The 24,781-nt window shown below is 40.1% G+C and overlaps 1 protein-coding gene across 1 annotated transcript in view; it reads left to right on the forward strand.

Moving 5' to 3' along the window:
* Nucleotides 1–24,781, forward strand: part of LOC145996305 (ionotropic receptor 75a-like) — a 66,493-nt gene that overhangs the window by 30,730 nt on the left and 10,982 nt on the right. The window contains exons 6-7 of the mRNA XM_083132737.1: nt 928–1,208; nt 12,490–12,681. Coding sequence (XP_082988863.1) covers nt 928–1,208; nt 12,490–12,681 — 473 coding nt within the window. The remainder of the gene's footprint in view (nt 1–927; nt 1,209–12,489; nt 12,682–24,781) is intronic.

Here is a 24,781-nt window from a genome sequence, read left to right on the forward strand (position 1 = left end):
TTGCTTTTAAGGTCAACTCACCACAGATATATAATAGAAATTGTTCCCCTGTCGTTTACCCAACTTCTTGACATGATTCTGTCTTTGCTTCAAAACACTCACTGGAACTGAAGAACACTCAGGAAAAGCTTCTTTCCTCCAGACAACTTGCTACTGATATGAGAAGTAGACATAACAGTTAAATCACAGCATTGTGTTGAAAAGTTAATTGTTGTCAAATTTTTCAGTTGGATTGTTTAACAAGTTTAATTGTTGTCATTCATGCAGACATCAATGGCCTAAAGTTACTAGTGTATTGTTGGAGCAAAGATATAAAAATATTTTAAATATTGCCTACCAATCAGCTTGTTATGGACTGCATGCTGCAATAATAATGCAGAATTATATTTTTATTGTTACAAAAAAATGGTGGGTGATTGACAATTTTTGACCTCATTTTCGGAATCAGCAGGTGGCAAAACATAGAGAACCGTTGAAATTTTACTTTTAACAAAACCATTGTTTACAGTGTTATTAAGCCAGATACGATCTGTGAAAAATATGATTAATAAGTATTTATAGGATCACGTATATTACTTATAGGAGGCAACTCAAATTACGTCTAATCAAATGGACATTTCGATTTTTCCAACCGGGAATGAAATCTTGAGCCTGTTCTGTTTCCGTTCATATGTTTTTCTACGCCATCGGAAGTGTGGTATTCCCGCGAGGAAAGATCGGTGGGAAAGGAGCAGTTAGGTCCTCGCGTCTGGCTGGACACAAACTGTTCCTCCTGCCCTTAAATGGAGAAACTGCAATTACTTTTTCAACTAAGCAAAAACAACCTTGTTACTTTTTCAACCTACTGCTTTCAATTTGTTTACTTTTAAAAGCAAGTTTCCAAGCCTTGGCTTCATAGTTGACGTCACTGGTTACTTATAATTCCAGCACACGACCCAACATTGGCCTCTGGCGATTTACAACAAGAAGGTGTTTCCTCCAAAAGCAAAGAAGCCGCTGTATTACTTGCCCGAGGAGGGGGTGGAGAAGATGAGGACAGAGCCCTTCTTCGCTTTCCACACGGACCCATCGACTTCCTACCCAATAATCGAGAAGACCTTTGACGACCACGAGAAATGTGATCTGACGGAAATTGAGATGCTACTGAAGACAGTAATGGCACCACCAATTCAGAAGAAATCGCCGTACAAGAAGCTCATTACTTACGGGTAAATGCACTCAAAATACAATGCATGTTATAGTGACATATTACAATAACTATTACAGGACCCAGAGGCGTCTGCTGAACGCATGCGGTGCATGCTGCGCATGCGTGAATTGTGAGAAAAAGGACAGCTTGCTCTGCGACATTAATGAGCATTTCTACATTCTAATTTCTTCATATAGGAGAGTGCTCAACTAAGCTTATATTATTGGATCTGAAGTGAAAGAAAGTAATACTTATTTTCTCATAATTGACGCATGCGTCACTTCAGATCCAAGAAATGTAATATAAGCTTAGTTGAGCGTTCCCGTGTGAAATAAATACTTCTCCTGACGATGTAGCTATTGTAGCAAGAACTAAGAAAGCTCTTTCAGAAACATTTATAAGTCTAGTAGAGGAAGCTGCAAAAGTAGGACTCCAAGTCAATGAAAAGAAAACTAAATACATGAATATTAATAGAACAAACATGAATAATAACAGATCAATATTAATAAATAATTACTCTTTTGAATGTGTTAGTAACTTTACATACCTTGGATCTACACTTAATGAAAACAATAAAATAGAATCTGAAATAGACGAAAGAATAAAGAAAGGTAATAAGGCCTATTATGCAAATGTATCCCTGTTAAAATCGAAACTTCTGAAACGAAATACAAAAATGAAAATATATCTTACTATGATAAGACCAGTGGTTACATATGCTGCTGAAACCTGGACCCTAACACAGAAGGATAGAAACAAACTAAGTATATTTGAGAGACAAATTTTAAGGAAGATCTTTGGCCCGGTACAGATAGAATATGATGTATGGAGAATAAGAAATAATGTGGAACTAGAAAAATTAATCAATGGTGCAGACATTATACGTGGCTCAGTGGTGGCCGCGGTGGCTCAGTCGGTAACGCGTCTGACTACCATGCTCAACGTCCCGGGTTCGATCCCCGACCGGTTCAAATCCGGGAACTTTTCTAACGGTTGGAAGCGGCCCCGGCGCCCACCCAGCAGTATTACAGTAAAACCTCGTTAATCCGGACACCGATAAGCCGGATTTCGCTTAATCCGGACAGGCAAAAGGAAAAGGGCAAAAAAAGAGAAGCGAATGCAAGGTTTTAAACTTGGCTAGAAGTTAACAAGATAACTTCCCAGAAGAAAAGGCAGTCAACCACTGATGAAATTCTGGTTTCCCGCAGACTTTCTACTGTACTGTATAGTGTATTTAGGCCTATCCCTTTGAATACACCATAATAAACGTGTTTTGTTGCTATAAACGGAGTTTTAATGCACTTTCTACTGTTCTATAGGTTATTTCAGTTAATCCGGACTTTCGTTAAACCGGTCAACTTATCAACTTATCAAAGTCTGCGGGAAACAGAATTTCGTCAATGGTTGACTGCCATTTCTTTGGGAAGTTCTCTTGTTGACTTCTAGCCACATTTAAAACTTTGCATTCTCCTTTTTTTTTGGCCTGTCCGGATTAAGCGAAGTCCGGCTTATCGGTGTCCGGATTAACGAGGTTTTACTGTACTTTGAAGCGTTTTTCTTTCCAGATGATGCGCTTAAACATTTCGTCTGAGCTACAGACTTTATGCATTTTTTGTTTCAGATGATGCATGTAGTTTTCTATGTGTGGCCGAAGGGATGGTGCCTTCACTTCGATTGATTGATTGATTTAGTTTATTTTACTTCGCGTTTTGTGGCTCTTGGCTAATTTGCGAAGATGGGGATGAGTGATGAAATTATGAAATTCACAAACAACCAAGCCCGAGCGGGATTCGAACCCGGGACCCTTGGCGTCGCAGCGCGATGTGTTAACCACTCGGCCACAGGGTCCGGCCCTTTCACATTCAATATTGTATACAATGGGTATATTTAAATCGGCCTGTAGCTATAATATAAAAAGGAAATACGTATTTAACCTTAAAGAGACCAACTTTTACATAATACTGTAGGAATAACCACTCCAGTAGAATAGGTAAGCAGGCCCGTAACTAGAGGGGGGCATGGGGGGCAACTGCCCCCCCTGAGAGCCTGCTTTGCCCCCCTGTGAAAAATACAGAACATATTCCTACCTGGAATTCTCACTAATCTTTACAATTATATCCTCTATTACTCTAGCAACATAACAAAAAGACTTATTGATTTTGTGATTTATTAAGGTGTGTGGGATTCCAAATAATGTCGTACTAGGATTAGGGGGAGAAAATCTCTTCCTGATTCTGATTTCCGGAAATGATTTCGTAATTTGTAGTATCTAGAACAGTTGTGACATTTTGAGAAGTCTTGTATGAAAGGTGCCTAATGTGTTTGGATGTTTTTCTTGGATGTGTTGCTATGAAGTTTGAACTGCTTAATCTTTAGTTTCCGAAGTCTACCTATTGGTAATAGTGATTCATGTGGTAGAGAGAGGGAGTGTATATTTGATTTTTGTTACTTAGCGTTGCCTTTCTGCCACTTCGAGCTAATCGTGACAATGAGTGATGACGTGAAATTGATGAAGAGACACTCACAAACAGTGCTGCAACCACAGCAGGGGGAAAGGGGATTATCCCCCCTCCCAATTTTGGTCGGAAGTCCAATCTAGGGGGGCAAACATTGAAGTAAAAAAACATGACTAGCAGAATCTAAGATAGCAGTACAAATGGATACTCAAGATGGAATTAGTTTTCAAGTTTTTCTTGAATTTTTCATCCAGACGCCCAAAGGGCAGTTGCAGGGGGCACAGAGGGGCAATTGCCCCCTCGCTTTCAAATTTTATACAAATAAAAGTACATTCCGTAAAATTTTCTTGCTCGCTTCGCTCGCAAGTGCGAATTCTGCTATTCTTATAGTCCAAAGCTCTGGGAGCCAAAACGATCTAATTGAAAAGAAAATGTTAAAGAGGATGCCATGGCACCTCGTGGAATTATTTGCGTCCTATTAAATCAATATTGTTTTCAGTTTGCAAATATTTTGATCTAAAGATTTTCCTGCTCCCTTCGATTTCAATATGATTCTTCTCTGTAATGCATTCTAAATTACCAGAGAGAGAAGTAAGGCCAAATATATACTTCAGATTGTTGCTGCTTAAATGCACGAACAATTATTTTCAGGAAAAGGAGCGCGCACATTTGAGAGACAATTTGGCGTATGAATTGATCATGTAATGTATTTAAATAAGATATATATATATATATATATATATATATATATATATATATATATATATATATATATATATCCCTTGTATATGCTGAACTCTGGTGCCGAATGAAAGAAGTATTGCCGCTTGCATCACTGTTCGCACAGCGAAGTGACTAAAGATTAAGCAGTTCAAACTTCATAGCAACACATGTACGTATATATATATTAAAGAAACTTTAAATACCTACACAATTCATCAAAGTGTAGATAATATGTAACCATTATTATTTAATTAATTTGAATTTTCTTGCATAGCACAACACAATGGTGTTGTTGGATTTTCATTAGATTTCTTTGTGCGTAAAAATCTTACATACTGGAAACTAGAGGGAAACATTATGAAGCACGATTTATAATGGACTTCCTTAATCAGTTCTGCAGAGAAGCCCAAAACTGTTGGTACATATTAATCGTCTATTAACCTTTTGGACCTGTAATTATAAAGTAGATACAGTCGCTATTTATGTTAAACTTTAGTTGTGTATTCTTTGGTATTCCGAAAAGTCATTATCGAAATATTGTTATTTGATGTTGCTCGAACTTTTTTTTGTTCATTGGAGTTCCAAGATATCATCCCTTTCCTGTTAAATATCACTTTTGGAGGAGGGGGACAAGTGCCCGTCTGTACCCTGCTATATCTGCCAATGCAACACAGTATATTAAAAATTTGCCCCCTCTAGGATTGACTTTGCCCCCCCCTAATAAGAATTCCTGGCTACGGGCCTGTAGGTAAGACAAGAAACTCCTCGCGGCCTCACGCCCAAGCCATACGTAGGGGAAGGACGCACAGAAGCAGGGTTGGCAGTGCATACGGGTCAAATGTCTACGCAGAACGAGAACACAAGAAAACTAAGCAAGAAGATCTGGGTGGTATGGCGGTAAACATACAACGAAATGACCGTGTTCTGCTAAGATGGTATCAATTTTGAACATCTTCAAACGGGGTTTGTTAATTTTCACCAATGAATACAATTCTGGTTTGAACATGTGTGCGTGTTTTGAACGAGCCACTGAATCATAATGTCTTTTCGGGAGGAGGAAGAAGGCAGGATTTATTTGTACGTTATGGCATGAGGCGTTGTCAACAACAACCACACTGTTTCGTGTCAAATTTGGGATCAACTTCTCCCCGAACCCTGTGGCTGAGTGGTTAGCACATCGCGCTGCGACGCCAAGGGTCACGCACGGGTTCGAATTCCACTCCGTCATGGTTGTTTGTAAATGTCCATTCATCAATTTCATCATTTCATCACTCATTCCCATCTTCGCAAATTAGCCAAGAGGCACAAAACGTGAAGTAAAATAAAATATATCGAATAAAAAAAAAAATCAAATCAAAATTTTGGGCATTCATATCATGGTGGTAATAGCCAAAAGATTTTCCAGATTTGAACATTAACTGCCAGCATGTACAACAATTACACGTTGCCCTTTAGACACCAGTGCTTTGACGGCAGCCGCGGTTCCATCCACCCAAGCTTCTTTCTTTGTTGTCGAGCTGTGAAAATAAGTCCGTCAACGTAAACAATGGGTCGCCCTTGTCGACGAAAGATTTTTATGGCTTTGAGGTACGATGAACGTAAACTTCTTATTTCGTCCTTTTCTATAAGCAATTGTCTATTATTTTCGGCTTTTCCCCCACTTAAACTCACTGCCTTGGAACTCAATTCTTTGTTTCAAAACCCTTCGGATACCTTCCCCGTCCGTAAGGTGAAATTCGTGCATAAAACGCCTAACAACACACTTATCGAACTCGTCTATATGACTTTTGATTTTTCGGCGAGGTTGTGTTTTATGGGGCTTCATGCTTTACTTTCTATTAGTACAATTCTTCTCACACTGCTGAATGAAAGACCACATTCGCGAGCCACCCTCCTTTGCAACTGGTTTTAGGACATACGAACTCCCACCTCGTCTCTCATAAATGCATTGACATTATATACAATTTCTCGCCCTTGGCTGTGGATTACTTTCCGTCCACCGAGTTTACTTGCTTTCTCTGAACTGCAAGCTTCCATGCTAGCAAGTACACTGCACACAAAACAAACACACGCTTTAAATGAAGACAAGAAAGTCGATCGCGTCGTTTCTCGGTGCTCACACAACATTTATGACGTTCGGCAACCCTGCCTGTGTGCACGATAAGGGAAGTTCGCGCATGCGCTTGCCGCGTTTCCCACCCAGCACATCGGTGGGAGAGTTTCTCGTCTCACCTCCTGTACTGTACACGATCGTAAAGGTCGTACTTGCTTTTAAATAGACTACATTTTATCGCAGGTTCGAACTTGCAAATGTATTACAGGGTGAGGCAAAAGTCAGGTTACATAGGAAAACACACACGTGCATGCAAAGATTCACATGATTGACGTGTAATGGCCACATTCATAGGCGTGCGCACGGGGTGCAAAGGGGGGGGGGTAGTTGCCCCCCCCCGATCGAGGACGTTCGCAGATTTTTTTCAACGGAGGGACAAGAAAGATATATATAAGCGTGGAGTATATTACCCCGATAATAGTGTTGTCCCCTCAAAAACCCCACTTGAATTTGAAATTATCGCATTAATGTAAATTACTATGACTGAAATCAAATTATACATGTGAAATATATAATTTTAGGTTGACATTCGATTACTAAGGGGGAGATGTGGCCATCGTTGCTCCCCCTTCCAGACGTCCATACATTATTATATTTTCACCTAGAAATTTAGTGTAGAGGAATCTTATCGCCGTTATTAAACTATATTATACTCTTAAAGAAAATAAAGTATTTTCATGCCGATTAAAGTTCAAAGCAACTACAGGGGAAGGGGGTGCAGTGGCACAACCACAGGGGTGTCAATAAGCATTGCCCCTCTCCAATCTTGGTTGGTAAAAGAACTAAGAGTAGCAAGACAAAAGGATACTCAAGATGGAATTATTTTTCACGTCTTTCTTGCATCATTTCTTCCAGCACCAAGAGCACCTGCAGTAGGGTGGAGTGATAAAACTTTTATTTTTATTTTTATAAGCTAGACTAGGGAAAATGTGTCATTTGTCCATAGTAAGAATCCTGCAAAATCATATTATTTTCTGTCAACTTTTTGATCGCCCTTCACCTTATTCAAATAATTGGCATTTTAACCCTTTTTATGACTTTGTAGCCTGATTCAGTTTGATTTCAGCATGGCTTATTAAGTAGCGAATCTAATCGAGCTACTTATTGAGAAGGTATTGGCCATCTTAAGCTTACCTATACATTGTAGGGGGGTATCCTGAGGATAACAGTATGTCCCCAGGATATCCCACGGACATCCTGGGGATAGCGTGTGTTGTATAGTAGGGTGAAGTGAATTTTTTTAATTTTTTATTTTTAGAAGCTAGTCTATTGAAAATGTGCCATTTACCCTATAGCTTACCTATACAACACACATTATCCCCAGGATGTCCTTGGGATATCCTGGGGACATCAAGTTATCCTCAGGATATCCCCATCCCCAGAACTTCCATTTTCAGAGAGATGGCAGTTACAAGAGATATTTGGCGCTCCACGAAACCTACCGACCAATACTCTGCCGACCTGCACCGATCTCATGAAGAAATATATTCAACTGCGACCAGACCTGAGGACGGACAATGGAAAATACCCATCATTTTTGGACATATCTCGCAAACTGTGCTATGAAGTCGAGGAGATCTGGGAAAGGGCCTCACTTCCAACAGTAACTCACGCACAAGCGATTGAAAAACTCAGATGGTTCCACGACAATACAACACAATCCTAAAAGTCTACAAAGGTAAAAAGGATCAACCCAACTACCAACGGAGACTCTCGGACTTTCGCGACAGTCTGTTTGATCTCAGCAAATGCAAGTGCATCGACATGGTTTCCAACTGCAAATGCGCGAAAGAATTCTAAGTTCCGGCAAAGGAACGTCATTTCCTTGAAGACCAGAGAGGACTAAAAAAGATGATAATCAGCAGTATAGATCAAGAGGAGACGTCAACATTGAAGAAGAAAGCTGAAAGAGAGGAAGCCAATCTCAAACGAATGAAGAAGCAGAGGACCGTTGAGAGTAAAGGTCAAGCCGATTCTGCCGACAGTGCCGAAGATGACACGTACCCGTCGGTCAGTGCCACTGGCGATGAGTACATTCCAGATACAGAATCAGTCAAGACTAAGCCAAAGCAGAATCGCCAATGTAAGAAAATGACAATCTCTCTACCTTCACTCGCTAAAGCTTGCGATCGGATCCGAGTCTCGGATGGATCGGCTGCTGTATTAGCAACATCAGTTCTGCATGATCTTGGTCTCGTGTCGCCAATCGACCGATCTATAAAGTAATCGATCGAAGCAAGATCCGCCGAGAACGCAGCAAAACTCGCAAGGAACTCCAGCAGAATGATGACCAGTTTGACCACACTCACACTGACATATTCTTTGATGGCCACAAGGATCAAACTTTGACACAAGTTCTCGGCGATGACAACAAGTAACACAGAAAAACCCTCACGGAAGAACACATAGGCATCATCGCAGAGCCCGGTTCTTCGTACTTCAGCCACACGACTCCGCCATCAGGCTCCAGCAAAGACATAGCTGAGTCAATAGTCGCTAGTTTCAAAGAGAGGAATGCGCAGACAGAGAACATTAAAGTTGTAGGGTGTCACGGCACAAATGTGAACACGAGACACACAGCGAGCGTTATCCTCCGACTGGAAGAAACCTTGGAGCGTCCTCTGCAGTGGCTGGTATGTCTGCTCCATGCCAATGAGCTGCCCCTGCGCCATCTATTCCAGGCACTCGATGGCACGACTACAGGCCCGCACGGTTTCCGTGGAGATATCGGAAAGCGGCTAGTGACGTGTAGCGAACAGCCTGTCTCCTCATTTGCACCGGTGCAGCTGACCGAGCAACTGTCCAATGTTGACCCGAAGGAGTTGAGCACAGATCAGCGCTACGAGGGGCGATCAGGTTGCTCCGACCCTAACATAGAAGGAATGACGTCACGATTGATTTTTTATTTTGTTATTGTTTAGTGATCCTTTATATGCTTTCAATCTGAATTGCAAGTCTGAGTAGCGTACAGTTTTCTTTTTGCAGGGGTTTAACTGAGTGAAGTTGTGTCAATGTGCCAAAATGAAGAAAACTGAGGTGAGAGCTGTGATTACATATTTTGTGAAGAAGAAGTGGACGGTATCCAAAATTCATGAGGACTTGGTGGATACATTAGGGGACAGTGCTCCTTCATACAGTATGGTGAAGAGATGGTGTCGTGAGTTTAATTGTGGGAGAGAGTCGTGTGAGAATGAACATGCAGGTGGAGCACCGAAAACTGTCATGACGACCGAAAACATTAACAAAGTCCACGATATCGTGCTGAAGGATCGTCGAGTCACTATGCGTCATGTTGCTGAGATGTGTGGCCTGTCATATGGCACTGTGCAAAACATAATTACCCAGGAATTGCAAATGAAAAAAATTGCTGCAAGATGGGTCCCTCGAAACCTCACCCCAGATCAGAAGCACACCCGAGTGCTCATCAGTCAAGAACTTCTTGACAAGTTTCGTGCTGACATAGACGATTTCCTTGCCCGATTTGTAACTATGGATGAAACATGGGTCCATCACTTCGACCCAGGAACAAAATCACAAAGCATGGAGTGGAAACACCCACATTCTCCACCAACGAAGAAGATCAAGGTGCAAACGTCAGCCAAGAAGGTGATGGCCTCAATTTTCTGGGACTGCAAGGGTGTCCTTCTTGTGGACTATCTACAAAGAGGCCAAACCATCACTGGCACATACTACAGTGACCTAATCAAGAAATTACGTGATTCCATTAAGAAAAAGAGGCGTGGGATGTTGACCCGTGGTGTGCTCCTTCACCAGGACAATGCACCTGTCCACACCTCACGCATTGCGAGGGCCGCTATCGCAGATGCATCGTTCGAATTGCTGCCCCACCCACTCTATTCCCCAGATTTGGCCCCCAGTGATTTCCATTTGTTCAAACATTTGAAGAATGACATTCGTTGGCAAACATTTTCTGATGATTCTGAGGTGATAAGGGCTGTGGACTCATGGTTGGAGGACCAGTCGGAAGATTTTTTTTTGCAAGGTATCCAGGCGTTGGAGCACCGATGGGAGAAGTGCATTGGAGTTGCAGGGGAGTATGTTGAAAAATAAAAAAAAAATTGAAACCCTATTGCCGCTCTTTCTATGTTAGGGTCAGAGCAACCTGATCGCCCCTCGTATCTACTGGAAACGTGCAATAGCATCGGCAAAGGTGAATGTATCGTCAATCCGGCAATGCGAAACCCAGGTTGCCTGAATCACTCACGATGGATAACGACAGCCAATCGAATCCTCCGATTATATGTAAGCGACGTGGAACCGTCAGAGAATCTGAAAAAGCTGGTGACGTTCATCATTCGCGTATATGCTCCAACGTGGTTCGCCGTAAAAGCCCACTGGTCACGCAAAGATGGAGCTAGGCACCTTCACCAGATGCTCGTCAAGTGACGATACCTCAGCCCTAAGCACAAGAATATCGTTGGTTCCGTCATTCATCGCAGTGCATACTTCGCTCACCCAGAGAATCTGCTCCTGGCCATGATGACGGACCATCGACCACACATATGTGAGCTGGGCCTGCGACGAGTGATGAAGGCCAGAGCTGCAGCAGACCCCAGTGGACAAATACGGAGGTTTAAGGTTCCCGCAAAACTCAACTTCGACGCCGTGGAATACTTCGACGTGATTGACTGGGCCTTCTGCCCTATCTCGGACCCTCCCGTAATCAAGGCAATGACGGACACTGAGCTCAGGGATCTCATCACAACGGTGGTGACTCCAACTCTCACCTTCTCAAAATTCCCCAACCACACACGTGAAGCTGGTGACCGAGGCGGCGAAAGCTGTTTGTGGACAGAAATCGCGAGATGGCTTCATCCGTGCACGCATCGCTTCTCGACAGCTAATGCCAACGTTCGAGTCGAAACGTGACTTCTCTCACTTCACCTTGTAACTGTGGCATTTGATTGCATTAACTGAGTTTTAAGGTGACTAAACTGACTGATAGTCACTATTGACTGACTATATCGTTATATCGTTGTAATGTCGCTTAGTATTGCAAAATAAAAGATTGCGAAGGGCGATCAAAATATTGTTCAAAAGTCTTGAAATTTTTACACAGTGTTCTATTGATCTATTGGCACCTTTTGACATATCTAGCTAATTGAAATTCAAAAAAAAAAATTTAGCCCATTTTCACTCCATCCTAACCTGCAGGGTGGCACAAAGGGAAAATTGGCTCTCTCGATATCAAATTTGATGCAAAAAATATATATATTTTGTAAAATTGTCTTGCTCGCTTCGCTCGCAATGTCTGCTATCTTACAACCTTCTCAAGTCCACACCGTGGCTAGGGAGCAGCGGGAGTTGGGCCTGGGCTCCAAACGATCGAAATAAAACAAATCTAAAAGAGAATGCCATGGCTCCCCATAAATTTTTTTGGGCCATATGAAATCAATAATGTTTTCATTTTGCAAAAATTTGTATATACGAGCCATCAATGCAATGAAACAGACAGTTTCCTTTCCCGACTGGACTTTCATCAAGGTTTTTGCCCCCCATAATCAGAGGGTCTGCGGACGCCTATGGCCACAATTTCAGTACGCGTTCAATACGCGCACTCTGTACTTGAATGCACGTTTCAATTCCACGCTCCCATTTGCATAAGACGTCTGATAGTGTACTGGGGGTGATTTGAGAAATGGCGAATTTGAGGTGGTTCAGGCTCTTAATTATCTTAGCGTACACGATAACTTTTACGTGTCCTCACAAGTAAAAATCCAAGGGTATTAGGTCTGGAGCCCGTGGTGGTTGTTCACCTATGCAACCCAATTTTGCATCACCCTGTATCCTAATGGTAGCTATAATTATTATTATAACATATTTGTGTGTCACCGCACACCTCTGGTATGCATATAGTATGTGAGTGTGTGCTGACAGCATATGCTGTACCCCTCCCAAAAGAACAAGATATTGTATATCAGCATACGTTTGCATGTACTCACATCACCGCCGCAGCTGCAATCTCATGCCCGGTTTCTTCTTCACAGACTGAGGAGAATGGTGGATACTGGTTTGCTGGCCAGACAGCTACATGTATGGTACGCAAAGAAGCCCGCATGTCTAGGAAGTGCACAGATGAAAGCTGTAACTATCATTGACTTCTCCATGGCTTTACTTGTCTTGGCAGCCGGCGTTTTCGCTGCAGCGATTATATTGCTCGGAGAAATTTTCGTGGGCAGGTAAGTCTCTACACCTGCAAAGGATTGAGCCAACGATTACTTAAATACTATGTAATAAAAGAATCAAAAAAGTTAATTAAAGTTTTTTTTAATGTGGCAACATATTGCCCCAAAAGTTTGTTCATGTCCTCCCTTAACCTTTGACAATATACTATTTACCTGTAGCACAAGTTTTCTTTTGAAATTTCGAAGTTGGGAAGCTATCACCATGAAATGTTTAGAACTAGCACACTGCTATTAAGTGGGGCCTTGATTTTTCGGTGTTATATTTTTTCAAAAGTGGTGGTATCTTTTTTATTTTTCGGTATCGTTATCCCTCAAATTGTAACACACTTTTCTACAAAATATACCTAAAATTATACATTCATTGTGTTTTAATGGAGTATTTTGAGTATTTTAAATTGTTCGTGACAGTGTTACAAACTGGAAAAAGTGTTTCTGAGGAAGTTACTTTCCATTATTTCTCGCGCGATATGTACCGATGTTACGGCTCCCGAATGACGGTAGATGCGCATTCGATCTCCAAAAAAACAGCGCCACTTTCCTCAGTAAAGTAAAACTTTTCTTGCGCTTCAAAAACCGATGTTACGACTCCTGTATGACTATAAGTGCTCACCCGATCTTCACCAAACCACATCACTTCACTCAGGAACGCAAAAACTTTTTTTGGCGCGGAAAATACCGATATTACCACTTCCGTTTGACGGTAGGCGTGCACTCGGTTTCCGCCAGAACTTCGCTACTTCGTTCGGGGATGCAAAAATTTCGAATAGAAGAAAAATCGTGGGAAATATCCATTTGCACGTGGTTTCATGTAGCTATCGGAATTATTCCATGAATAATACGCACCATTGTTTTCTTTTGGATGAAATTTTGGAAAATTTGCACGGTATACATGTGTGAATATGGTACATTTTATTTTTTGACCCTAAAACACACGAATGTTGATTTTCGCTGTATTTTTAGTTCTTTAAGCATAAAATATGTTGAAATTTGAAAGAGAGGCAACATTTTATACCAATTTCGAGATTTCGAATGGATGGAACATGTATTCAGAATAGTGTTGCCCACGAGACGAGACTTTGGCCTGTCTCGTATCGTGGAGTCTCGTGGAAATGCTGTCTCGTCTCGAAAATATTCGTTTGTCTTATGACACATGATCAATCTCGTCTCGTCTCGAATTTTTAAAAGCCTGTCCCGTCTCGTCCCGTGGGCAACACTAATTCAGAACATGTCAAGGCACACAAATAAATATTATTTTCAGCAATTAACATTTTTCGGTGTTATGGCGTTTGCAAAAAATATCAATGGCACTAATTATAAGTAATATGCTAGTTACATGTAATAAAATGTTTACCTCGCACTAGGGGAAAGACGTAGTACTTTGCACAAATGTTTACTTCCCCTATTACTTGTATGTTCATGTAATTATAACAATGAAACCTCTAGGGCTTTTGTACACCTTAGAATAATGTCTGCTTTTCTCATGCAATATGGTGCAAATTTAGGTTTCCCACCTTTATGCATGATGTATTTGCTCATCGAAATAAAAAAAAAAAAACAGAACATTCCATAACTTCGGAAAACCGACACTTTGCCTTTGTCAAGAATAACTGCTCATTAATAGTCATTTGGGTACAGTGCTCGTGCCTGTGCATTTTGAATCAATCTCTTCCACACTTCTGAACAAAATTCAACGTCTTTCAGAAATTCTGACTGGGCTAACTCGATGTCAAAGCAAAGGAACCGCATGATACACAATTTATGAGGTACCGTTGTCTCCTGGTAGAATGGCAGCCCCTAGTCCTCCGACTAAAGCGAATTCAGCTTTAATTCTTCAGCACCTGCAGATAAAAGGGCATACACAACTCATAAGAATGCTACTTAATCGGCCACTGTCATTGATCGCTATATTTTGACCGTCTGTAGGTCGGTGTCTGAGTTTTTAAGTCCAATTAATGCAAAGAAAGGCTAATCTGGACTGAACCTACAGTTTAAAGTGGGATCCTAACCACTATGTGCCTCCATAGGGTATCGAACCAGGGACCCCTTGATTACAAGGAACCACTACGCCATCGGGGAGGCACTGTAGATCTCTGTCATGGTAGTATTTGGAAGGAAATCGTCAAATATCCAAGAACTAATAATAACTCGTAGATATGCTGCGCTTGGCGTTTTAACATTTAAGAGTTTGCACGTGGCGCAGCAAATTTCCAAATACAAATCCACAATGCAAGATGTGTGAAAAAATATACGTCCAGAACAAGTAGCTACAGCGAGTTTTCCGCTACAAGCTACAAATCTTTTTTGTAACAAAACCATGGCTTTCTTGTATCCATGGTTTTTAAAATGTACTGCAACTACAAATTGGTAGCTGGCGACAATAAAGCCACTAATTGTAGGGTAAATGGAAGTTTAACCACAGATAAGGGTAGCCTACTCTTGTCTGGTTTAACTATCTTCTCTAACCGGGTGCATTTAATATATACGTAATTTAAAACATATGCATGAGTGTTCACGTGCTCATGCGAATATTATCAGGCGCCGCGCCTGACTGTTGTTTAATCTCGGCGCTGAGCATGAGTGATGATTATGAAATTGATGAAGGACTAGGACTGTGCTAACCTAACCACTCCTCCAAAAAAGATCGCCGAAATGCCGTTGGAGCATGTCGCCATCTACTATATGGTAATATTTCTGCTAGAGCTAAATGTACAATTATAAAGTTGCGATATTATGGTCCAAAGTAAAGAAAAAATTCGACTCTCCAATAGACCCCTCCCTAACCCGACCCGACAATCAGCAACATAGTCGTTTACAGATAAAACTGTCACACGGCGTACAGCTTTGCGCTTATTGTTTATATTCAGTTCTCAGAAGTATTCGAATATAACTATGTTCCGCAAATTAACAATGTTTCCAATTTTCATGTACCAGCAAATTTGAACAGGCGTGATAATTCTATGATTGGAAAATAATATATTAAAATAAATTAAAATGTTACGTATTACAATACGTAATAATAACCCGTGGCTCTACAGCCAATAAGGGCCTTGGCTTATCTCCCGACTGTCAGTCTCCCTTCCACAGACCTACCTAGAGATGTGGAGTTCTTCGACTGGTAATGGGGTGACATGGGCTCAGTACGTCAAACCCCCAGCCGTTATAGGAGATTTTTATGTCCAGTTTACGCTGCTCACTCGTAGCTCCCCAATTTCCTCACGATGGTGGGTTGCCACCGGTCCTATACACAGGCCGAAAACCCAGAGACTGAACCCATGCCGAGGAGGACATGTTACTTACACAGTCCGTCCAGTAGGAAAGGTGACTGATTTTTTTTGCCACGGAACCACCAGTGCCATCTATGGAGAAGTATATGTACTACGTAGCGACACATTTTGACTTTCTTCCGGCAAAGTTTCAAAGCACTAGCGTCGACGATCGACGCATACGGATCTTGTGATTGACAGTACCTGCTGAACGTCGGTCGGAAACGGAGCAATGTGCAAACATTAAATTCTGTTTCACATTAGGTAAAAGTGCAACAGAGACGTTTCAAATGATTCAAACTGTTTACGGTAGTGAGGAATTGAGCCGTAAGAACGTGTTTAAGTGGTATGCAAGATTTCATTATGGTCCAGGGTCTCTAAAACCGAAGAAAGTGCGCATGCAGAAGAGCCGAATCAAAATCCTGCTCACGGTTTTCTTCCATTCCAAAGGCATCATCCACAAGTAATTCACTCCAGACGGTCACACTGTCAACGCTATTTATTACGTGGGTATTTTGCATCGTCTATTGGCCAGGATTCGTAGAGTTCGGCCTGAATATCGGGAACAGGGCTCATGGTCTCTGTTGCACGACAATGCACCCGTGCACAAGAGCAGGTTGGTACGCCAGTTTTTGGCCAAAATAGGGATAGTGGAGCTCAATCATCTCCCATATTCTCCAGATTTAGCTCCATGCGACTTCTGGCTATTTCCAAAACTGAAATTGGCGTTGAAAGGAATGAGTTTCGACACCATTCCAGACATCCAACAGGCTTCAACCGCGATTTTGGAGGCAATTCCGAAACAGGAGTACCAAGACTGCTTCACAAAGTTCTACAACCGCTTCAGTGCATGTATTGACTCACAAGGTGTCTATTTTGAATAAACGTTATTGTAAACTACCAGTCCACAACGTCTTGTCTTTCATTTCTCATTAGTCACCTTTTCCACTGGATGGACTGTATTAGCAATTAAAATAAGGAACATGTCTAAATGTGAGTTAACGAAGAAAATAAACATCTTCGCAACACGACTGTAGTTCGAAAAAGTCGGGACAGGGGTTAAAAATAATAGAATATCCAGACTAAATAGGGACGTCTGGTAGCTTTGCATCAATCGTTAGAAACCTAAAATACTAAATATTGCAGACTCCGGACATCTGCTCCACATCAAACCCACGTCACATTTATGCAAAGACGATATCGGAATTCTTGCAAAATCTGAAAAATTGTCAATTCTTGTTTTTGTAGAATTTTGTAGGATCACATTATAATATTTCATAGCCCTCATGTCCTCTACCCTGGCTACGGGTCTGTGTGTGTGGGTACGGATCAACACCAATGAGCGAGGTGAGGGGGGTTGTACGTACCAGTCCTTCAACTCTCCCCGAAGATTGGCATCGTTCATTTCAAGTTACAAAAATAAAATAAAAACTTGTTATTTTTATTGTTAATAACATAAATAAATTTCAGTCACTATTCGAATTGAAAACAAATCCGTGTAAAATGTAAGAACCGGGTCATGTTTTCATATTCTCCCATTTAATCCAAATAATATTTATTTATTTATTGAACTCAACAGGTACATACCTAATTACAGAGCCCATATGAAGGATACATAGTCATTACAATTATATATATATATATATATATATCACACAATTTCAATACGAAATTATGTGTTTAAGCTTAGGCCATTGTGTCAATAGTGGCTTTACTGAAGTCCCTCAGGTTCATAGAAGAGATGTCAATGGTGTTATTCTTGATTAGCAAGTTATTGTAACTGGTGCACATTCTCCACAATGGAGATTTCTTTTTAATTTCGGATCTAGCCTTCTTTATAAGAAAAACTTCATTCTTTAGTCTAGTTTTCGATGACGGGATTCGAAAATTAATCTGGCAGAGTAGATGTTCAGCATCTATTTCGTGATTTAACAATTTCCACAAGAATACTATTTCATGTAACGTTCTTCTGTGACAGCTTTGTAAACCGACATTCATATATTAGGTTGTCGTAGTGTTCAAATATGAGGTAAACTTTCTGAAATTTGTATTTTAAGAATCTAAGAAATCTCGATTGGACTCTTTCAATTGCTACACTGTACTTTGCTGTGCCTATATTCCATATAACAGATACATATTCGAGTTTTGGACTTACATATGAATAATACAAAACTTTTAGTGTCTCTATACGCTTGAAATCCCTCCCCATTCTAAGAATAAACCCAAGGTTCTTGAACGCTTCACTAATTATTTGTTCAACGTGTTTATTGAAAGTAAGATTTGAATAAAAAATAACCCCTAAATCCTTGACTGTAAAATTTCTTGCTAGAGTATTGTTGTATATTTGATACTGAAATTCAACTGGGGTTTTCTTTCGAGTATATATTACATAATGACATTTACTGGTATTTAGTGTTAAATCATTGATTTTTATCCACGTTTCTAACTTTGGAACATCATTTTGAAGTTGCACACTGTCATTTTGCTTGCTTATTTTCCTGTAAAATTTCAGGTCATCTGCAAACAGCAATTTGCGTGAGTTTTCAAATGAATCCGGCAAATCGTTAATAAGTAATGTGAAAAGAAGTGGCCCAAGGTTAGACCCCTGAGGTACTCCTGAGGTGACTCTTATCTCGTCGGATGCGTGGCCTTTATACCTTACGTACTGCTTACGGTTCTGCAAATAGGAAGCGAACAGTTGACGCAGTGGTTCAGAAATATTGAAGCATGCTAATTTACTTAATAGAAGTAGTACAAGTGGCCGGGTTCTAAGCCCGAAAGTGGGGCTCGTGGGGCTCGCAGTGTTGCCAGCTGCTTATTCGAAAAAATCACCAAGGTTTTTGTTGGTCTAACTTAACCTAAAGCAAGGAGCTGGCAATTTTGCTTGAGAGTTTACAAACCGGAAGTGGGGCTCGGTGGGGCTCGCAGTGTTGCCAACTTTTTACTCGAAAAAATCACCAAGGTTTTTTTTTGGTCTAACCTAACTTAAAGCAAGGAGCTGGCAATTTTGCTTGAGAGTTCTGCAACCGGAAGTGGGGCTCGGTGGGGCTCGCAGTGTCGCCAACACCTACTCGAAAAAATCACCAAGGTTTTTGTCTTGGTTTAACCTAACCTAAAGCAAGGAGCTGGCAACTTTGCTTGAGGCTTGAGTTACAGTGCATAAAGCAAAGTTGGCAACCTACTGGTATTTTTGCCATAGCTTTTTACAAAAAAAAAGAGAGAGGAGAGAGAGAGGGAAGAGTTAAACAACCGACAGCTGCCAACACCCACCTACAGCTTTTTTTGTCTAATCTAACCTAAAACAAGGAGCTGGCAATTTTACTTAAGACTTGCCTTACAGTGCATAAAGCAATTTTTGCCAACCTACTGGTATTTTTGCTATAACCTTTTACAAAAAAGAGAGAGGAGAGAGAGAGGGAAGAGTTAAACAACCGACAGCTGCCAACACCCACTCTAACCTAACCTAACCTAACCTAACCTAACCTAACCTAACCTAACCTAACCTAACCTACTCTAACCTAACCTAACCTAACCTACTCTAACCTAACCTAACCTAACCTACTCTAACCTAACCTAACCTAACCTAACCTAACCTACTCTAACCTAACCTAACCTAACCTAACCTACTCTAACCTAACCTAACCTAACCTAACCTAACCTAACCTAAAGCAAAGTTGCCAACCTACTGGTACTAATTTTGCCATGGCTTTTTACAAAAAAAAGAGAGAGGAGAGAGAGAGGGAAGAGTTAAACAACCGACAGCCTACCTACAGCTTTTTACAAAAAAAAAAAAAAAGAGAGAGGAGAGAAAGAGAGGGAAGAGTTAAGCGTATTATCTGCTTTCATGTCAGATTTTACCAACCTGTGAGCTGTAGTGTTTAGGTGACAAGCGACCTGCTCAAATATGAGTTGGCAGCACTGACTTATAAACCCATTGGGTTCTCTTGGCATGTTTTTTCATGATGTGTTGCTAGGCTATTGAGCATCTTGGCGTATACAATGTATATATTTTGAGAGGGGGGTTATAGCTTTTTTATGCTGTACGAATACTGGAAGCTTGACAGTGACAACCAACAGAGTAGGTAAACCTACATCCAGGAACTGGCAACACTAGTTTCTGACAGTGAATTTGAAATAAAATATTAAACAAAATACATGAGTAAGCACTGTGATTACAAATAGTACCAGTGTTATGCCCCCAACTCCAACTGGGGAAAATAATTGTACAACAATTTGTACCTAATTGTACAATACTTGTACCTAATTGTACAACATATACACAGACATAAAAGAGAGAGCCTTCCCGCAACTTATTTTATGTACAATTTATATGATTTTACAACTGTGAAAAGAAAGCATATGTGTTTTGTATGCACACATTTATTCTTATTTTTTCGAAGTTGAATGAAAGCACGTGTTTTTACGCTCTCGTAATACTGACCTTGCCCCAGTGATTTTAAATTGCTTCCATCCGCTTTTTTTTCTATGTTATTTCCGCATGCACGCAACATTCGCTTTCAATAGACAGAAGGAGTGTTAGTTATAATTAATCACATATTTACCTCATGTTAATTTTGATTATTTTGATTGTAGAAATGATAAGATTTAATATATAAAATAAAACATATTTAATTAGATTTACAAACTTTTATGCTCTCCTCTCCAATCAGCTAGTTTCTCATTTCCATAGCGAACCAGGAGGAGAGGTTTAGGGGCTCTGGCCCCTTCCGAAATATTCATGAAAGTGAGAAAGAAATTTGTTTTTTTTATGAATTATTTCAAAGGGTTTTCTATATTCTCTTGAATAGGTATGTTTAAATAGAAAAACTTTTATTCTAAAGTGCCTACAGAGAAATTGGAGGTATGAATCTTCGATAACTGACTTAATTAATTTCTTATAATTTGCCTAAATGATATTCTACATGTGATCTATTCGCTATCTATTTGGAAAGGTACAATTTCTGGTCCTTACACAAAATCCATTCGTAATAATATGTTTCGTTCATTTTGTTTATCTGGATTTGTTATTTTATTAAATGTTCCATAAATAGTTTTCTGAAAATTAGTTTTACGAGGATTATTAGTTTTTCACCAATAACACCAGAAAACAATTAATTTCTCCTTCCCCTCCTCAACTCTACTAGAATATTCAAAGGTGATATATTTTCATCATTCACAATTCACAGACAATATCCATATTAATTAGGAAAGTATGTTGTATGCTAGGTTAGCTAATTGTGTCTTCTACAGCTTCACTGTATAGAGGGAAGATGGAAAAAAAAAGCTCTACGAAAACTGACGCTCTTAACAATATTGTATGTTTGTGAAAATTATATATAAATAAAACTTAAGCGTATTATTTGTTTTCATGTCAGATTTTACCAACCTGTGAGCTGTAGTGTTTAGGTGACAAGCGACCTGCTCAAATATAATACTGTTGACAATATTGTACGCCTGTGAAAATTATATATAAATAAGACTTAAGCGTATTATCTGCTTTTATGTCAGATTTTGCCAACCTGTGAGCTGTAGTGTTTAGGTTACAAACAACCTGCTCAAATATGATACTGTTGATAATATTGTACGTCTGTGAAAATTATATATAAATAAAACTTAAGTGTATTATCTGCTTTCATGTCAGATTTTACCAACCTGTGAGCTGTAGTGTTTAGGTGACAAGCGACCTGCTCAAATATGATACTGTTGACAATATTGTACGCCCGTGAAAATTATATATAAATAAGACTTAAGCGTATTATCTGCTTTCATGTCAGATTTTACCAACCTGTGAGCTGTAGTGTTTAGGTGACAAGCGATCTGCTCAAATATGATACTGTTGACAATATTGTACGCCCGTGAAAATTATATATAAATAAGACTTAAGCGTATTATCTGCTTTCATGTCAGATTTTCCCAACCTGTGAGCTGTAGTGTTTAGGTGACAAGCGACCTGCTCAAATATGATACTGTTGACAATATTGTACGTCTGTGAAAATTATATATAAATAAGACTTAAGTGTATTATCTGCTTTCATGTCAGATTTTACCAACCTGTGAGCTGTAGTGTTTAGGTGACAAGCGACCTGCTCAAATATGATACTGTTGACAATATTGTTCGTATATTGTATTGTATAGGAGACTAGAAGCATATAATTTGGCGAAAAAAAACCCAAGTAAGGTCATAGAGAATAGTTAAAAAAAGTGAACAATTATATTTTGCATTGCACAGCATTGGATATTAAATAACATACCCCCAAAAAATCTCTGCATTATGCGTTCTGTAAAAAATTGCCCTACGTGCCAAACTGCTGTTTTCAAAGGCACTGTCGTACTTGTGTGCCGGGAAAGCGAATATGTGCGACCAAACTGTGCTCTAAGTGTGGAAAAAATATTTCTATTGCCAACTTCAAGTTGTTTTTTTTGACACGTATATATATTATTATTTTTTTAACAGAGGAAGAAAGTCTGTGCTTCGGAAATCGCGATGATGTGCGTAATGATATTTTTTGTCTCCTGCATAGACTTGTACCAATCTACTGTGTACTATCTTCTTTTCTGCCTTGCCTTGTCCAGTTCGTCCAACCTCTCGTTCAATTTTTCCCCTGCAGCCGAAAGCAGAATGTTGAGATCACCGCATCTTAGGCCGCTGATCTCCCGAAGATGGTCCTTGAGAACCATTTCACAAGGGATGCGAAATTCCGGCGTTGTTCTTGCTATGATTATAAGTTTCCCTACATCCTCACAATCTCCGTTTACTACTTTTTTGAATATTTTACATAGTAGCTTGGGTGGCAAATCAGTTATACGAGACATGTTGTTATTATTATTATTTTTTACTCTATGTTATTTATATACCCCACCCCAATTTTTGTTTTGTGTTCATGGCGATGGTGGTAGAGTGGCACACACGTAAATTTGCCGTTGCGTAGAAACGAATTTTCGTTTCGTCTCCTTCTCTCTTAACATCATGTGTTCTACCCTGCTCGATAACCTTTGCTATTGTTGCCACATTGTCATTCCATTCCTGGACACACTCGCGCAAACATCATTGAAAACAATTGAATAGCGCTCCAGCTCGCGGTTCCCACCGTTCGGTAGGGACGCTTATGTGGCAATATAGCACGGCATAGTGCTTGCTTCTTTTATGCAGTGCATGTTCATTGGCTAGCTAGTAACTAGTGTTGCCAACTGTAATAATGAAGCACTATTTCTGTCATGGAAGGGGAAAAGGCAGGTAAAGTGGCGGTGAGTTTTGTTGGATTGGAAGCACTATATTTTTATTTTATACTAAGTATTTGATCGGTTTGACGTTGTGTGCGTGTATTGCGTGTGTGTATGTAAAAGTGTGTGTTTGCTAATGAACGTTAAATTCCATAATGACTCCAGTTCTGTCGAAGTTGAAATCAAAAACCTTGCATAGCCAAGCTCGGGAAATTCTAAGCAACGTGCACGAGTTCATGAAGGAGGAAGCCAGTCATGGTGTTAGCATCCCAATAAAGCATTTTGGCAAGAGAGCAGCGAACAGCAGCAACAAATTGTTCATATTTCATAATTTTGGAATTATTCAAAATAAATAAATTATGTAGCTCCAACATTATTTCAACTCTGGCTCCGGCACGTGTTCTTGTAGAAATTGCATAGAGGAGGCTGTCATTTTTGCTGCTTAATGCGATACATATTGTTTTCTGTGTTAAAATTGCCATGCTTTGATAAGTGATAAGCCTATTGAAAACTGTGATCGAGCGAGATATTCTTTTGCGCTGAATAGTATTGAAATAACATAAGAAGTCTCATTATTTATTTTATATTTTGATGTTTTAGTTAGGAATATATTGATTTTCAATTTTCCGTTGCTGCGTAATGACCGGGGGGGGGTCGAAATAGAGCGGCATCTGCCGCCACCTCGCAGGGAGGCAAAATGACTAGCGCCGGCCCTGGTTTATAACAAAAAAAAAGCCGCGCAGCTTATCGTCTAGTGGCAGTATATGTACTTGTTATTGTTGTGGAAGCCGGCATTCTTTGTAAATGTACAACAAAGGCAACCGACTGTCGCCGATCTCAGAGAGGAAATAATAATACTGCTTCAGGAGGAGTGTTATGGTGCAATTGTAGCGGTTTAACACGTTGGCATGTTATTATCTGCCGTTGCAGTTCCATACCAGTGTATACGGGTTTTGGAAGTGAAAACTTAAAACGCCACCAGTGCATTAATGCAATGAAAAATAATATATATATTTTTTTTATTTTGTTTGAAATTACTCAAATAAGGAATCGTATGAAGAAGTCTTCTTTGCAGCATTTTTGGTAATTTTACTTATGTGTTAGTTCATATTTTGCGAATTTTTAGTCCATATGTATGTAGCTACATACAAAGTCACTTGTTAGTACATATTAATCCTAGTCCTGGTATAATGCATGACGTTTAAAACTCAACGTTAGATAGACCTGAATTCTCTAATTTTATTGTTGTACGTAACAGCTGTGCATCGGCGCACTGCAGCGATTTTTCTATCTGCTCCATTAGCAATACTGTTTTTTTAGTCTCTGCTCTCTGCGTCTCTGCTCACGAACTTTTCGAAAGCTGCGTGCTCTAACTTTCTGTCTGCTTCGTGACGTGCATCCAGATCCGTCTGCGTGGTGTTGTAAGCGATGTCGTGATTTTTGCATGCGGCGTCCAACGGATTCACACCCTTGTCCCCTCTCTCCAATTTTTTCTCGAGTTTGGTACCCGGTCCGCAGTACTGGTAGCCAGGTAAATGCATCTCAAAAGGTAACTTGTCTGGACATTGCAACGTTCGCTTCGGAAATAAAACCACTCGACGATTGTTGTG

This window comes from Lepisma saccharinum, chromosome 12, assembly GCF_977018435.1.
Source record: "Lepisma saccharinum chromosome 12, izLepSacc3.1, whole genome shotgun sequence".
NCBI lineage: Eukaryota > Metazoa > Arthropoda > Insecta > Zygentoma > Lepismatidae > Lepisma > Lepisma saccharinum.